Here is an 18,066-nt window from a genome sequence, read left to right as displayed (position 1 = left end):
AAACCAACCTCACAAACTCTTTGACCTTCAGTCCCACACCATTTTTACCAGCAGAGACGTCGTCTTCCATGAAGACATCTTTCCATTCTATTCTCGCACACCCACCTCCTCAATTCCACTTCCGTCTCCCTTCCTCGATGTTACCACATCTCTAATGGTGCCCTTTAAACCACCTGAACCCTCTCCCTCAACCGAACCTGCACATGGTGTTACCCAACCACCTTCCACTTCCATTAACCCATGCCCTTCCTCAACAGCCAAATGTGAACCTCCAGCCCGCCAGCACTCTCAGAGGCAATGCTCTACACCTTCCTATTTGAAGGATTACTGTTGCTCTACTCAATGTCCCCTGGCGCTCTCACCTCTCTCTTTCACCACATTTAACCCACATCCTATTTCTAAGCTATTAATGAACCCAAATGGTGTGATGCCATGGATGTTGAAATCTGAGCTTTACATGACAATGGTACACGGACTGTACTGATTTATTGCCTGGCAAGTGGACAATTAGTTGTAAATGGGTCTATAGAATTAAATGCAAGCTTGATGGCATCATAGAACGTTACAAAGCTTGTCGGGTTGTCAAAGGCTTCCCCCAAGTTGAAGGCTTAGATTTCACTAACACATTTGTACCTGTGGCTAAAATGGGCACCATGCATTTTTTTACTTGCTATTGCAACCATTAAGAATTGGTTTTTATTTCAAGTTGATGTAAATAACGCATTTCTTCATGGTGATCTTGATGAAAATGTTTATATGCAGCTCCTTCCCGGCTTTACTAGACAGGGGAAGCAAACAATCCACAGACTTCATATGTCCATCTATGGCTTAAAACAAGCCTCTCGAAACTGATTTTCAAAGTTCTCTAATGCACTCCTTGTAGCTGGTTTCTCTCAATTCAAGGTCGATTATGCACTCTTCACAAAGAGTTCTGCTTCTTCCTTCACGTTGTCCTAATTTATGTTGATGACATCATTGTGGCTGGCAATTATTCAACCGCCATAGCTTCTCTAAAAGAATTCTTGCACTTCCAATTTCACATTGTTAGCACCAATTTTTGCTCGGTCCCTTCTTTAACCCATCTCCTATTTGATTCTCTTTTGATGGTCTTGATTATGCCACATCACCATACCTAATCCCGATCAAAATCCATCATGTGAAACAAAATCCTCAAACAACCAATCATGCAAAAATTCCAACCCCAAATTCTTGGATTTAGCTAATCATCCATCAGAGATCCCATTTTGATGCACATAACACTACGACGCTCATCGAATCTAAAATGTGTGATTTGTACACACCTAATACGATCAAACCCTTTTAACGGCCTCATAATCTCAATCCATACCTACCCACCAAGTTTTATCCCAAAATTCCCTCATTTGACATTTCATCAAGCATGGATTCTATTTTGATGAATCTTATTGATCAAAAGCTCACCTGTCACAAACCTCCATCATCCAAGCCCTATCTGACCAACCAGACCCCACCACCATGTTTAGTGACCCAAAATATCCCAGCATGTCAGATTTCACGATTAAACACCTCCATTTGACCGTTAAAAAAACAAGACTTCATTCCAGGCCCTTTTGTTGATTAAAAAATCATAAGCTAAGACCATGATCTGAACTAAATCAGTCAATCCACACCTCTGATCAAAGATCAGTCGCTTCCATAAGATTTGGGATGTTTGAAAATGCCTACTCACCAAATTTCATTCCAAAATTCCCCCATTTAACCCTTCATCAAATAAAGATTATATTTCAACAAATCTTATTGATCCAAAATTGTCAGCCATAGATCTCAAACTTCCTAACCCCATTTGTCCAATCAGACCTCATCACTGTGTTCAGAAACCCAAAAAACCCCAACACACCAAATTTCATTACCAGATTCATTCGTTTGACCTTTAAACTAGAGAGATACATTTTTTACGCACCTGATTGAACCACCACATCAGTTGTCCAACTTAGGATCTTAAGTGGGTGATGACTAACGTCAGATCCTTACTTAACCCCTTTAAAACACCTGGACCAGTGATTTTGAGCCTAATAGGCTTAGAAAACCCAAAATGCCAAACAAGCCCTTACTTAACATCAAGAAAAGACAAAATATCATTTAAAAGTTCTTCAAATTTATGTTTTTTGCCACTATCAGCCCCAAATACGGGGCTGCAACGTCTGGCACGCCCCAATCCCTCATTGGACGCATGAAACCCATGAGAAACCACCCAAAATCGAGAAGATTTGTTGCACAAAGAATGAAGGGTCAACTACAAGCCCCTTTTTTTCAAAATCCTTACTCATTTCTATGAAAAAACTCTGCTAAGCTACAAACACTGTAGTTGGACGAGTTTCAGACCCATCTCCCTCCATTTTCTTTATAAATAGAGGCTCAACTCGAGCTTGAAGAGGGGGATGAGAGCTTTCCCAACTCCTGTAGCACACCCAATTTGCTTGAAATCTCAGTATCCTTGTAGCCAAGCTCAAGCCTCATCCTCTATTTTTCAGTCTCAACACGAGAAATGCCCAGCCTAACTCCTGCCTTGTTCAAGTTTCATTTGAAGTCCTTTCGACTGTTGGAAAACTTGTTTCAAGGTCGTACAAGAGAGGTAAGCTTCTCATTCCATCATCTCTTTGCTTTTAATTTAGTTTCAGGTTGCTTAAAGATCTGAAATCTTGGGAAATCTGTATTCCTATTTTCCTCTGGATTGAGAAAAAGAGGTAAAGAGGCAAGGGTCTTAGGGAAACTAGTACCTAAAACCCGATAGCATCACTTCAAATTAATTCTAGGCAAAGTTGGAAACATTTTTGCCAGATTTCAGGAGCTTTGGACAATTTTGTTAGTGTAGGTTTATACTAGAATTTGAGCCAAAATTACTCCCATAGTGGACTGCTATAGCAGCTTGGAGAGAGGAGTGTCTAACACATTTCCTTTTCCAAACCTTTGAACCCAAAGCCTTTTGTTTTAGTGCCTTTCCTTGGTGGAGAACGGAGTCACTATCAAGGCCAGTAAACCATTTTTCAAACTCAAAAGTGAGGGCCCATTTCCTCTAAAAATTGGGTGGCAACTCTAACTCTTTTGAACCGGCCATAAACTTCCCAGAAGTCACACACATCAAAGACCTTAGACCTCTAAAATATTTTTGGGGTCTTGAAGTTGCTTGAAATTCCTCAAGCATTTTTATATCTTAGCACAAGTATGCACTTGGCATATTGTTTGACATTGAATAGTCAGATGGTTGCCCTTCTGAATTTTCCATGGGGTAGAACATCAAATTACATGACAAAATGGGCATCCCCCATGCTAATCCCTTTGTTTATCGCCGCCTAATTGGTCACTTGCAATATCTCACCATCACTCAACCAAATTTGGTTGACTCTGTTAATTCATTCAGTTAGTTCATGAATCACCCCCACAAGCTCCATTGGAATGTTGCATTACGAATTTTATGTTACATCAAGTTCATTGTTGGTCATGGTATTTTTGTCAACTCTGGTGGCCCTCTCACACTTATTACATGCTGTGATTCAGACTGGGGCGATTGTCCATCTACCATGCGCTTTGTTACTGGTTACTACATATTTTTTGGTCACAATCCTCTCTCTTAGAAACCCAAGAAACAACCTACTGTGGCTCGCTCTTCTGCTGAACCTAAATGTTGTGACATGGCCACTACATCATGTGAAATACAATGACTCTTATTTTTCCTTCATGACCTCGGCATTCCCCTACAGCCAGTGGTTCTTCATTGTGATAGTCAGGCTTCTTTACATATTGCCAACAATCCCGTATTTTGTGATCACTCGAAGCATATTGAAATGGACTACCATTTCATATGGGAATGGATACAATGTGGCATACTTCGTCCTTGGCACATTCCTTCCTCCCAACAAATTGTTGACATATTCACCCTAAACCAGAATTTATATTCCATTTGCATCATTTTTAAAGGCAGCTAAAATCTCAGTCTATAAAGAATACAAATACAAATATGTACATTTCAAATACTTATAAAATAATACAAAATGTAAGGTTTTACATTCTACGTAATTGTATTTATACTCCTTTGTCGCAAATGGAAGTTGAGATTGGTATTTGTCACTGACCCCCATGGTACATTGGGGCCTTTGTAATTTACTCTTCTTTTGCCTTTTCCGAAAACCCATTGTGATTAAGATTAAGAACATGTATAATATGTTTTTGTTTTTATTTTTTTTACTTTTATGTGATAATTTTAAAAACAAATAAAAACAAAAATTGTTCATGTTATAAGAGCATCCCCTATAAGTAACAAATTAGAAGCAAAGATGAAAAGATGAAAAAAAAAAAAAAAAAAAAAAACTTTGTTTAAAGGTAAAGGTACCTTTATGCATCATGCATGTGGTCAATAAAACCGCGTCTGGGTTTCCTACTTTTTTCGCAAACTTTGTTTACACTTCCATTTAATAGATTACATGTGCTCCCTTACACGTGTATAAATATTGATACATATGACATGGGCCACTTGTCACAAACTGGATGAACGTGTACCCCTGCAAAACCAAATTTGATTATTTTAAGGAGGCCTATCTTTTTCTGCTCCAACCCAACTGAGTTTAGATTCTATGACCAGCTGACCACAACTCCACAACAATGGTTTTACGTCTAACGATGATTTCAGCCATTAAGTCATTATCCATTACACCATGTTCTCCACTTATTCATTTTTTAATTTCTTTTTGCTTTATTTTAATCGCCACCAACCGTTATCATTCATCATTGTTGTTGCTAATGCTAAAAGCATTGTTGCTCTGGAGTGTAATATTTCTTATTCGGCCCTCTTCTTTTATTGGAAACAGATTTATCCCCATTCTTATGTCAAAAAAATACTCGGGATACATATTCGGCCCAGGTTCGAATCTGCCCCCCGCCGATTTCCTCCCCCGCCCCCCAAAATCGTCCCACACTATCGAAAGACGCCGCGTGTCGCATTTCAGTCCCGTGCAGAGATAAATGAGACGGCCGTTATTTCGCCCAAAAAAGTGAGTTTTTCTCTTTCAAGTTCCAATCTCAGTCTCTCACTCCTATTGACCTGTCCTCTGAAACCTAGACCACCCTATCTCCTCCCTCGTCGGATTCTGCCGAGAAATCCAACACTGATGATCGTTTTGGTAGATACATCGGAGGTACGTACTCCCCATCCCTCTCATCTCATATATTCTCAAATATGTTTTTTTCATTTTTTTTTAATTTCTTCTTTTTTGCAATTGAAAAAACGCAGAAGGAAAGAATCGCGACAGATACAGGTGCTGGCTCTGGTTAAGATAAAGGCTTGAAACAATGGCAATAATGTCTTTTCATGTTATCCCCAGATAGCTCTTTATCTTGATTCTGCCACTCTTAAGTTCCACAAACCGACTGCTTTCTATCTTTAAATTATCAGCAACAAAGACGACTATAGGAAAAGGATTCATCATTTTCCTCGATGGAAGCCAAACTGAATTAATTTACGCAACTCAACCACCAACTACTCTTCAAGTTCTGAACTTGTTTATGAGGTCTTCAGCTTCAACCCTCTAATCTTTTTTTTTTTTCTTTTGAGAGTACCAACCCTCTGGTCACGAAAACGATTGTGCTCTGTCTAACCCACACAATTATTTTAGTTTTAATTAACGCCATCTTCATTCCTTAAATAACCATGAAATTTGCTTATCTTCCGGCGGTTCTTCCTTTCTGCGTTTTTCTATTGTATAAAAAAGTTAAATAACTGAAAAAAAAAATATTTGAGAATATTTGAAATGAGAGGGATGGAGAGTTCTGGTGTATCTGCCGGAATGATCATCAGCGTCGGATTTTTCGGCAAGATCCGGTGGGGGAGGAGATGGGACAATCTGAGTTTCAGCCATAGGAGTGAAAGATTGAATTCAGACTAGAAAAAGGGAAACTTACTTTTTTGGGTGAATTGGGAGCCAACGGGATGAGATAACGGCCGCGTCTTTTAATGGTGTGGGACGTTTTTGGAGCGCAAGTCATTAGAGGGTAGATTCGAATCCTCTCATGCCTCATGAAAAGTTCAAACTCAAATTCGCTATATAATCTTATTTGTTAATCGAATTGAACTCGAGTCCAATGAATAATATAACCAAGCTCATATAACCAAAAATTTGGTTCAACTCAGCTTGAATCCATCCGCAAGTGAGAGTTCGGAGACACTTATCCGGAAAAAATGGTCCAACAAGCTTAGTAGAGGCAACTTTTCATGGGTCTTGTAGTTCCCTCCAAAAGAATGCCCCTTATACCAAAGAAAGAATCCTATATTAGAGAATTCATTTCTTGTTGTAAGTTGTAAAACTATATATTTGTAACTTTTTTTTTTCGTTTCAGTGTATTCTATCTTTAGTTGGACTCTTTGGCCCTATTTAGTGTATCTTTTCATTTCATGCGGTCTATCGGTTATTTATAAGTCCAGCAGACCGTGATTCAGTCTTTACCCATTTAGTTTGTAGTAGATATAACCGCTAAAAGCATGCATTGAAAAAATCAAGAAGCCCAAAACAGGCAATTTCTGAGAAGCTTCAAATGGAAGTTTTACATTTTTTCTATTCGTCTTCGTGCAGAAAAACACATGAGAAAATACGCCTTAGCTAAACAAACTTCACGCTGCACAGATCTTAATGCAAAAATTCAATACATCTTTTAACTGTTAAAACTACCAAAAAGATATATCAAACGGCTCTTTTATTATTGTACAGAGCTGAATTCCTAACAAATTGGAACCACTGTAGTTAGAGTCCAGTATTTTGTTAATACTCCGAGTGATCTCATGTATGTTATTTGGGAGGATATTTCTGGTCTATCATTTACGAGACTATGTAGCTCATTTGTAGCATTTCCTTTATTTCTGCAAAATCAAAAAGAAAAAAAAAAAAGAAAAGAAAAGGAATGGAAAAGGAACCGCTCTCATATGGGATTTCAAAAGTAAAAAGGAAATTACATAAAATGAAACAATAGCATAATTCTCAGCCTCCATTCCATGGATGGTACTATGAAAACATAGTCTGCACATATATCATGTCAATATAGATGTAATGCAATTAAAATTTACCCAGCTCGTTAAGCTAAAACATAATTGATGTATATGCCTATCCATCTGGGCCGTTTATATTGATGCCATCCCTCCTTGAGCTGGTGATACCCTACTTTTCTTGTCACCCATGAAAGGAATCAAACCTACGAGAAAAGAAGAAAAAGTAGGAGCATAAGTAAATAAAGAGAGTTGTCAAGACAAGAGAAGCTTTTCCTCGCTTATCACAGCTAATCACTTCCAATATGCACTATCTATTATTAGATTAGTCTATATATATCCTCTTCAATTTACTACTCTCCTCATCTCATCCAACTCTAACGAGAACTCTCTTCAATCCTCACAAGAAATCTTCCCTTTCTCTTCTCTTCCATCTCGCCTCATCCTTGAGATTCCAACTTACACAAATGGTGAGACCAGAAGCTGCTCTAATTTGTCTCTTGATCTTGGCCGTGGATGTCAGTGCGGGAATACTGGGAATCCAAGCTGAAGTTGCTCAGAACAAGGTATGAAGTATGATATGCCACACAAGAAAAAAGAAAGGAAAATTAATTTCCTTTGAACACATTGATGATTTTTTCTGTCCAAAATTTACAGGAGAAATATGTGAGGTTGTGGATTTTTGAGTGCAGAAACCCAAGCCATCAAGCTCTCAAGCTGGGACTGGCTGCAGCATCCCTTCTGGCTTTAGCGCATGTTATTGCTAACTTGGTTGGTGGGTGCATGTGCATTTGTTCCAAAGAGGAGTTGGAAAGATCTTCGACCAATAAACAGTTAGCAGTGGTTTGCCTCATTCTATCATGGTATGTGTTCCATGGGCTCGTTATACCTTTCATATCCTAAATTTCCTCATTACTTAGGCTCTTATGCATTATTTTAGGTTTGCAAATATGGATCATACTCTCTTTAGTTAATCAGACTTAGAGGATGTTCCTCTGAAACTTACTAACTAAAGCATAAGAAAAGCACAGCTTAGCTGGTAGCTTAAAGAACTTCTATGGTTTGTACTGTCATACTTGAAACTTTTTTTTTTGTTTGGATATAAGTGACGGGGTTTTAGGTCCCATAAGGTTGTGGGTTGCTATATGCTAGACCCAAAAAAAAAAATAATAATAATAATAGCAGGATTAGTATGTTAAGGAATTCACATCTGTGCCCCACAGCACATCCCAACCGAGTATTGGGGTTTTAGGTCCCATAAGGTTGTGAATTCTATATTAATATAGCAACAGGGATATGCGCATGGGCCTATGATTAGCATTGAGTATATGGAGAATCTACCCTTTCTCTTTGGGGAAATACTTTGGCAGTTTGGGAGGTTCATCTGCATATGACATGTTGCATTCTCCATTCAGTTTCCTGTTTCTCCTTTTGGCTAGATATTGATTCTCAAATAAGGGTGCAAGTGTGTAACTCAATCAGCCTAGGTTAACATTTTACACTAATTTGGGCTCAAACTTTTGGGCTGAGCCCATTCTGATATTGACAAAAGCCTTTTACCCTAACCTGCTCAAGTTGCACCCCTAGTTGAAAATATTCTTTCGCCTCACACCCATAATAAAGTGTCATGGACAAGAAACTTAGGTTGTGTTTGGTATAATTGTCACTTGTAATGTTTTAAGTTGATCAATATAATTTTTATGAGAATATTTTTTTTTTCGACTACAAATGTTTTGAGTTATCAATGTAACATTTGGTACCATTGTTATTTCTTCAAGATACATCAAATTTGATGTTTTTACTATAAATGCTAACACCCAATCCAATATCTATATTTTTTAGAAAATTTAATTATTTAATGTAATGAAACAAAATAATTTATCAAAAATTTATATTAACCAAGTTAAGAAATATTACAATTAAAAGTGACAATCATACCAAATACAACCTTAAACAACTAAAGCCATAATTTGTCCTCCTATTTGAACCCCGATCTTCCCAAACGGAGGAATACCAAATAACCGGCTGAACTACTAGGCCATGGATAAAAGTTCAAAATTTCAAATGATTTCAAATACTGTTGGAGTTTAGATATTTACATGAATAATTTAATAGGAAGTTAAAAGCATACAGGGTAGCTCACATAGTCCACCGGCAGCAAAAATTAACGGAATGTATGGGCCTTTGGGCTCTAGAATGGGCTAGAAGTCATTGCACGAAAATGTGTTTGACGGTAGTTGGCCATAGCCCATAGGACTCAAATCTATACCATCAATTATCGAAATAAAAGATTCTAATCCTACGGGCATTAGCTTGAAAAGGGAAGACGATCTGATGTGTACCTACTAGGGTTATCTCAAGTATACTGTATACATAACATAAGATAACTAACCTCTTATTAATCAATTGCTAATTTTCAGGATCGTACTAGCAGTTGGATTCTCGATGCTGATAATAGGAACAATGACAAACTCAAAATCAAGAGGATCTTGCGGGATATCACACCATCATTTTCTATCAATCGGAGGGATTTTGTGCTTCGTCCACGGGCTATTTTGCGTTGCGTACTATGTTTCCGTTATCTCAGCCGTGAGGGAGGAAGAAGGAAAAGATCGGACTTCCACCACCAGAGACGCACAGATGGCCTCAAGGGGACAGCATGTATGAGTGTATCACTCAGCTAGTCAGCTGTAGTCTGTCTGTAGGTGTTTTTCTTCCCATATTCCACATCTTAAATGCAGTGTGCAAACAACGGGTCTAGCTTGACAAGATTATCCTTACAAATTACAAAATACAACAATTTGTGTATGAATTATGTAACACCCCAGACCCAGAGGCACAATTTGTTTATGTAATTTTGGTTCTGGCTTCTTACTCTTTACTTCTCCAGGAATTACCGTCTACCGAATTAATTTCTGCCATTATCAACCCAGCTGTAGTCTGGGTACAGACTTATCCAGGTCCCACTTCGACTGTTGACACCTGGCTAATTGTCAAAACCGGAGAATTTATGATACAATAAAAAAAACTTAATGCCTTATTGTTTGAGTAAACAAGAAAAACCGAAAATCGAATCAATTTTGATTCACTATTTTAAAAAGTCGAAGGTTATTAGCTTAATTTTGATTAATTAAAATAGAAAACAAACAATTAATCGAATCTAATGATATATATATATTTATATATACATATAATATATTTTTTATACATCATAAATTAATAAATATGTATTATATATATTTATAATATATAATATATTTTTTATTATTTAAAATATAATATTTTATATATATTTTTTAAATTTTTATTATATATTAATATAATTTTATAATATATATTATAAATAATAAATCAACCGAACCGTAAGCACCCATACATCTGGTGATGAAATTGTACCAATTGACGGACCTCGTTCGATAATACATATGTTCGCAGAAACAAGCATTAGTAATGCCGATTCCTGCCTAGGAGGCTTCACGTCCAGACCCTCATCCACATGGGATTTATTTATTTTTCTCTTGTGAACATTCTCTCTCTTCATTTACTTTTTTTTTTCAAATCTCATTCTTTCTCTCTCTCCCTCTTGCACGTGTATTGCACATGCAGAGAGAGAACCAAGCATTTCTGATAATTGCAATTATTTGCTTATTATAAAGACTCATGATCCGGACCGTTCTTTACCTCTCAATCGAACAATCATCCTTTCGATCCGTGTGCTCCTCTCTCATTGGTTACCGCCAGACACCAACTACTATATAAATCAAAGACCGGCTACTAAGCAACGAAAATATTCAAAAAGCTTTTGGCCCTTCCTTCCGCAGCCCTTCCCCGCTGTGGTTCTAGCCGCCCTCCGGTGATTTTTTGAAGCTTTCTTTTCTGATATTTTCGCCGGGTTTTATTATACATCGGCGGTGGTCTCGGTTGCCTGGAATTGATTTTAAGGGGAAGATGGCTGGAAGGGGTAAGATACTGGGATCTGGGGCAACGAAGAAAGCCGCCTCGAGGAGTAGCAAAGCTGGTCTTCAATTTCCCGTCGGACGTATTGCTCGTTTCTTGAAAGCCGGAAAATATGCTGAACGTGTCGGTGCCGGCGCTCCTGTCTACCTCGCCGCCGTCTTAGAATACCTTGCCGCTGAGGTACAGATTTAATTTAACTGAGCTCCTAACCAGCTTAGTATTCATTAGATGTCTATTTTCAGATTGCTTTCCTTTCTCTTTTTTCTAAATTTGTTTTCTGGAACATATTTGGGGTGATAGAATGCCGAAACTACCCCTTGAAAGGAACAATATTCCTAGGTTTATCTGGTTTAATGTGGGTACACGTGTACTTAAGAGTGTACGGGCTCCGTTTCACAGGTGTTGGAATTGGCGGGGAACGCAGCCAGGGACAACAAGAAGTCTCGGATTGTTCCACGGCACATCCAGCTGGCGGTCAGAAACGACGAGGAACTCAGCAAATTGTTGGGTGCCGTTACCATTGCCAATGGTGGTGTCATGCCCAACATTCACAATCTGCTTCTCCCCAAGAAAGCTGCCGGGTCCAAAGCCGACGCCGGCGACGACAACTGATCGGAATATTTCCTTTGCTTATACGTTTTCGGCAGACCAAATAATTGTTGGTTAACTGTTTACTTATAGAGATGTTTTTCTTGGATCCTTTGGTTGGTGCTTTGTAGTTTGTCAGTACGAAATGTGAATATCTTTTCTTTCCATTAAAACGAATCTTATCTCCTGGTATCTGTGTGTGGCGGGCTTAGATATTCGGATCCGAGGTTGTTAACGACGATAGGGGTCTCTAATGTAAGCACAAAAAAGAAAAAATTATTATTTTGCAGCCATTTTAACGTCTTATTTAGCTAAAAGTGACGGGCTTGTTTTTCTCGGGTGTGGTAAAACACCCCAACTTCATCTCCACCGGCGGGGTTCGCAATTTCAGACGAAAATGGCTTTGAACTTTTCGTCGTTCAGTCGCTTTTCGGGCTTGTTCTCGGTCTCAAATTCATTCGTGGAATATACACACCCCTAAAGAAAAGCAACAGCAATCAAAACGAGAACTTCGTCTTCGACACATGATTTCTTTTTCTGTGCTGCACGGCTGAACAGAGGGAGGATTGGGTCTTGGATATGTCGTAATTCTGAGCCGACCACAGTTTTGATTTTTAAATGGTCTGTGGGTTTGACTAGTGTGGGCCCCATGGGTGGGTTCTAAGTGTACATTTTGAAACATGACGCATGACAAATAATAGTAAATAATGGACGCTTACATCACCTGCAAAGTTGGGTGTTCATCTGCTTCTTTAACGATTTATGACCGAAGCCGGCCACACGTTATTGGTTCATAGCCCATGAACCAGCGCTACGAAATTATATTAGTGGCCACTGTCCATGAACCGGCCACATATCCTCCCACCACCTTGGTTATATGCACCATCTCTTTGATTGTGGTCGTTGCAATAGTCATCCCTGAAATCGAAATCGACGGGCAGATTGATGCATGGGATATGGAACCTGTGATGTTGGACAGTGCAATGTTTTGAAGTGGAAGAGCGGCGTTTCGTCGAAGGAGATCTCCCGCTCATCGTAACGAATGGAGTCGCAAGCGGCAGCGTTGCGTAGGCTCTTGATGTAGTTGGGCAGGACGCGAAGGTCCATCATAAGCTCTCATTAGACAGATACGGAGGTCCAGGCGCAATACCGTTGAAGAGAAGTTGCAGAGGAAGGTAAAATTTACATGGATTTTATCGATCTAAACTTTCCACCAATTTTCAATAAATATACTGACAAGAATGAAATTTTACACCGATTGATACACCTCTATCAAATGCTTGCAAAATCGAACCGATGTATAAAATTCATCCCGATTTAATTTTACACCTCTACCAAACGCAGTCTAAAAAATATAACTTAATTAATTTGGTCTATTTAGAAAGACCATTGAAAAAAGAAATAAGAAAATTAATAAAAATAGTAAACTTAAAATGTTAAAATTAGAATAAAAAAATCTATTGATATATCTTAGGCCCATCTTGCATTAAACATTCCTAAAACACTAAGAGAAACTAAAACTAATATAATACTTGAAGGGCATATGTATTTTTTCATCTGCCACTTAACGGCTGGTTAGCATCAGATACTAGATTGTTATGTTTTTAAAGTTCAAGCATTAGATTGTCTCATTTTTATCAAATTGTCACTCAAGCCAAAATATGGGTACTGATCAGAAATTTTCCCTATTCTTTATTCTAAACTATTGAATCGTCATAAATCTTATATCCAATTATATGGATGATTCTTCATATGTTTCCTTTCTTCCAAATTGGTCACTTGAATTATTTGAGAATTTTACATTTTCAAACCTAAAATGTAAAATGTTTATAATTAATAGTTGACTCATTATTTTATTTTAATGTAATTGCTAAAAGTTAATGCTTTTAAACTTTTATTGTATAGATATTTATACATTCTATCATTCTAATTTAGTATAGTATATGATATTTTTATCAATTTATAAACTTTAATTAATTTTGTTCTTAAGCTTTGAGGTTTACGCCTCACCTTTTTGGGCCATTATGAATCAACTAAGCCTTTAGGCTTTTCTAACTTTGGGAATGGGATTTCATTCCCAATAGAGGGACAAGGAATGGCCAAGGGGAATGCCATTCCAGTAGGAATAGAAATTGGAATGCCATTCTGATTCCAATTCCAAGCCTCTATTCATGCGAATCAAGTGGGGGTTTTAACCTTTTTTTTTTTTAAATTGTTTAAAACATATTATGATTTTTCAGCATTTCTCTTACACTCACCATAACTTTTCAAAATGTCTAAGAAACCCTATGTCAGTAATTTGGCTTTAAAGAAATTATGAAGTATTAATAGATTACCATTTTACCCTTTGTTATAGTTAATCCATTTTTTAATATTTCAAAAATACCACTATGAGGCAAGGTGCCAACCAATTGATTGGTAATGTTTTCTACTGGTCATAGCAGAGACTTGGGGTCAAATCCCACCTACACCAGGGTTGGGGGATGGGCTACCTCGGTTGTGTAACCCTTGAAAAAAACAAATATGAGAGCAAAATGTCTCTCAATGAGTAGAAATCTTATATATAAGGCAGTTGGGTGCTTAAGGGCATTTTATTCATAAAAATATGTTTTGATTCACCATTCAAGAACAGTTTGGTCATGAAAATTGCATTTACAATTGACATAGACAACTTCTATAAATGTACACTAACAGTGCTCTAAATGATGGTGAGTTTTGAAAAACAAAAACTTACATGAATATTTTGAAAAATTATGGTGAGTTTTGAAAAACAAAAACTTAATGAATATTTTGAAAAATTATGGTGAGTTTTAGACAATATCTTTTTTATTTCTCTTTTGGATTTGGCACCACACCTATCTCACATCAAGTTATAATTCTTTTAGATTTCAAAACCAATTGTTAGGAAGTACTTTTTCTGAATAATTCTTTTTTTTTTTAACACAAAGCTACTTCATTAATAAGGAAAGCAGGTTCTCAAAATATGTCACCAGCCCCTTTACATATTTTATAAGCTAACATACGTTGTACTTCATTACATTGCCTATTTACATATACACAATCAAAATGATGGAGCTGCGTCGACATGTCCATACATTGATCAAAAGTAAGTTTCTAAGACCACCCTTCTACAACAGCTCTTGAGGTCAACAGGTTTACCTCTTGTTTCGCATCTGTCCATACAGAACCTCCTTCCCTCCACGGTCTAACAATAGCTGGAGATCTCTTACGATTATTTGCCACTCTGCTTCCATGCTTTTTACTGCCCAACATTCAGTGTTTTTTGAATAATTCTTAGGTAATACTTAATAATAAAAATGTTTTTGTTTTCATTTGTTTTTAAAAAGTTAAGTTTAAAAAGAATACAAATATAAATATATACGGTATAAATACATATAAAATAATACAAAATATAAGGATTTGCATTATACATATACTTCTTCCAAACTGAACCTAAAACTGTATTATCAGAAAAAGATGAAACATGTTTTTTGAATTAAGTTTTGTATAAATCAAAAGTTTTGAGTGCAGGTATTAGTAATCTTGATTATGTCATATTGTCATGAGTGCAGGTATTATTTCAGTCAATTGAGCCTTTTCCCCTTTGGAAAATTTTCAAAAATTTGTTGTTAATTACTTAATTTTCTTTTAATTCACTGATTCGCCCAAAAGAATGCGCAAATCACATAATCAAGATTACATGAATCACTTTCTCATTCGGATGCATTTTTTTAGAAAAGAACCAATATGACAAAAATCCACAAAGATTACATCCATCAATTCGTTAATCTACAGTCACGAACTTTAACTGTAGTCCCAAAGAGGAAAAAAGAAAAGGCTTTCTAACCGTGGACACTCTATTTATGTCGAGTTAGAGGAAAACGCAATAAATAAAAGAAAAAACTAATAATCTACACTTGTCTCATTCTTTCACTCTTTCCTCCTGTCCAGCTCCAACTCTAGCTCAGGGGATAAAATAAAAGAATCTAGCTGTCATCATCGGCAGCAACACCCTTCGAAGAACCGGTTCCAGTCTTCTTCGGCAGCAAGAGGTTATGAATATTGGGCATCACACCACCATTTGCGATCGTAACGGCACCCAACAACTTGCTTAGTTCTTCATCGTTTCTCACCGCCAACTGAATATGCCTCGGCACTATCCTTGTCTTCTTATTATCCCTTGCTGCGTTTCCAGCCAATTCCAAAACCTGTTTTCAAGAATTATTAGTATAATTTATTCAATTCAATTCTTCGAACAAAGGAATCGTCTAGGAAAAAATGAACCTCAGCTGCGAGATATTCGAGAACAGCGGCGAGATACACGGGGGCACCAGCACCGACTCGCTCTGCGTACTTGCCGGCTTTCAGAAACCTAGCGATCCTACCAACCGGAAACTGTAGACCGGCTTTGCTGCTTCTCGATGTTGCCTTCTTCGACGCTCCGGCTCCAAGAGACTTTCCTCGTCCGGCCATATTGAATTTTCAGGAAAGAAATTTTGCAGAAGACTAGGATGGTCGATGGGCAGGGGAGAAGGGAAGAGATAAGATGAGAGGGAGCCCTTGCTGAGAAAAATCAGTTTGCGTTTGTTGGGGCCTGGGGGGGATGTTTGAATGTCCCATTCCTATCGATAATTTATATATGTGTTCAATGATATTAGCCAATAGGAACCAACGACGCGGATCGTAATCTGATACCGTTCGTTTCAAGTGTACATGAACGGCTGGATGCAATTTATATGTAAATTTTCGAGGAACTTGGATTTATTTATTTATTTTGGTAAGATTGGATTTATTGTTTGGGTGAACGTGATTGGATCACTCTTCACAGTCGGAACTGGAGTTGTACAGTTGGAGCGAGTGAGAGGTGACGGGATCTGGTACTCACAAATGGACGCCTCACTGGTACATCCACCGTGAGAGCGACTTTGATCAATAATCCAACTGCATGTATGAGCCGGATCACCCGCCGATGAAATACGTTTCAAGTTTCAACACCCTCATACATGGCGCGGGTCCCCGTCTCATGCTAAGATTGTGCGGTGTCAAGAAAGTGTTGGGAAGGGTGTTATAACGTATTTTATTGACAGAATTTTTGAAAATTTAATTATATCTTAATTTATTTTGATTAAAAACTAAAGCATGGGCATAAATAGGTGAATTGTCCACCCAAAAACTGTGTCAACAATCCGTGTTCTTGAGTTCCAACACCCAAACTTAATCCAAACAATACATTACAATCAAGGTTCAAAGTATCAGAAACGCAAGGTGAATCAAAAAGGTAATTTTAAGAGACGTATCAAGATATATTTTGGAAACGTATAGATACAGATAAAAAATTAAGATACACATGTATACACAAAAAAAATCCCCAAAAATCCTTAAAAATATGAATAATAATAAAAATGAATTTTATGTAAGTGCAGAGATGAGATCCTTAAGAAAGAAACTCCAAGACAAATCCAAAATGAGTTGAGAAACATGAGAAGCAGAAGAACCAATAACAATAATATCATCAACATAAACCAAAACATGTAGAGAAATATTATTTTTGGTATAGACGAAGAGAGAGGGATCACATTAAGAGCTTCTGAAGCCAAAATCATGAAGTCTACTACTAAATCAAGAGAACCAAGCCCGAAGGGCTTGACAAAGACCATAGAGAGTCTTTTTAAGCTAGCAGACATAATCTGGATGTGTTTGATCCTCAAAGCCATGGGGTTGTTTCATATAAATATTTTCTTGAATAAATCCATTCAAGAAGGCATTATAAACATCTAGCTGCTTAATGTCTCCACCCTTGTGAGGTGGCCAAAGATAAAATTGTATAGACAATGGCTAACTTAAGAATAGGGTTGAAAGTATCAGTGAAGTCGACACCAGGAACTTGAGAGAATCCCTGAGCCACTAGTCTGGCTTTGTATCGTTCCATAGAACCATCAGTTTTTCTCTTAATTTTGTACACCACTTAGAGCTAACAACATTCATGGAAGAGTCATAAGGAACAAGCTGCCACTTACCATTCTGTATGAGAGCATGAAATTTAGATGCCATAGTAGTGAGCCAGTGTGCAGACTTGGATGCCTGAGAGTAGGAAGTTGGTTCTGCATCATTCGGACTACCATCTGCAAGTAGCCCTTCAGGTAAGGGATACCTTGTGACAGTTTGCGCATGGTGGAAACTCATGGAACAAGTATTCAAAGAATGTGTCTGTACAACCAGAGCAGGAACAACAGGTGTGGTGTTGAGAATATCTTGAATCAATCGCGTTCTCTGTCGTGGCTCAGCTATCTGATTATCATCATGAGACAAAGACTAATTAGTGTCAATGGAAGATGAACTTGCAGTTATACCTTGTCCAAGAGACGGAAGGTCATGAGAGGTGATATCATTCTCCTGTGCATCGGTGATTGAAGGAACATGTAGTAGGGTGATTGGTGCTAAATTCAAAGGTTCAAAAAAATTTCACTCTTGAAAGAGTCTCAGAAACTGTTTCTCATCAAAAACCACATGTCTTG

At 37.6% G+C, this 18,066-nt stretch overlaps 3 protein-coding genes and 1 long non-coding RNA gene across 5 annotated transcripts; 3 read left to right on the top strand and 1 right to left on the bottom strand.

Annotated features, from left to right (window-relative positions):
* Positions 1 to 5,022: 5,022 nt before the first annotated feature.
* LOC148875572 (uncharacterized) lies at positions 5,023 to 6,398 on the top strand. The gene is made up of 2 exons (XR_016100164.1): positions 5,023 to 5,168; positions 5,264 to 6,398. It is a non-coding gene; the product is annotated as an uncharacterized LOC148875572 (long non-coding RNA).
* Positions 6,399 to 7,285: 887 nt separating this feature from the next.
* LOC148875571 (protein VASCULATURE COMPLEXITY AND CONNECTIVITY-like) lies at positions 7,286 to 9,899 on the top strand. Of its 2 annotated transcripts, none has more exons than XM_088947933.1 (3): positions 7,286 to 7,572; positions 7,664 to 7,869; positions 9,441 to 9,899. In XM_088947933.1, the coding sequence occupies exons 1-3, from the start codon at positions 7,474 to 7,476 to the stop codon at positions 9,688 to 9,690; spliced, it is 555 nt and encodes a 184-aa protein (XP_088804059.1). In that variant the 5' UTR covers positions 7,286 to 7,473; the 3' UTR covers positions 9,691 to 9,899. The 2 variants fall into 2 exon arrangements, with proteins under 2 accessions (XP_088804059.1, XP_088804060.1); XM_088947934.1 differs by having other exon boundaries at positions 7,293 to 7,572; positions 9,427 to 9,899.
* Positions 9,900 to 10,795: 896 nt separating this feature from the next.
* LOC148875570 (protein H2A.7-like) lies at positions 10,796 to 11,724 on the top strand. Its single transcript, XM_088964873.1, has 2 exons — positions 10,796 to 11,143; positions 11,363 to 11,724. The coding sequence occupies exons 1-2, from the start codon at positions 10,955 to 10,957 to the stop codon at positions 11,573 to 11,575; spliced, it is 402 nt and encodes a 133-aa protein (XP_088820999.1). The 5' UTR covers positions 10,796 to 10,954; the 3' UTR covers positions 11,576 to 11,724.
* A 3,523-nt stretch (positions 11,725 to 15,247) lies between these two features.
* On the bottom strand, positions 15,248 to 16,163 carry LOC148875569 (putative histone H2A.3). Its single transcript, XM_088964872.1, has 2 exons — positions 15,836 to 16,163; positions 15,248 to 15,759 (listed from the first exon to the last, which is right to left on the bottom strand). Exons 1-2 carry the CDS (start codon positions 16,022 to 16,024, stop codon positions 15,538 to 15,540), a joined length of 411 nt encoding a protein of 136 aa, XP_088820998.1. The 5' UTR covers positions 16,025 to 16,163; the 3' UTR covers positions 15,248 to 15,537.
* Positions 16,164 to 18,066: the final 1,903 nt, after the last annotated feature.

The sequence above is a fragment of the Nelumbo lutea genome, chromosome 1, assembly GCF_056320005.1.
Source record: "Nelumbo lutea isolate HS-2025 chromosome 1, American lotus-T2T, whole genome shotgun sequence".
Classification (NCBI taxonomy): Eukaryota; Viridiplantae; Streptophyta; class Magnoliopsida; order Proteales; family Nelumbonaceae; genus Nelumbo; species Nelumbo lutea.
Note: the sequence above shows the minus strand (reverse complement) of the source record. Positions and strands in the feature narration are given on the sequence as shown.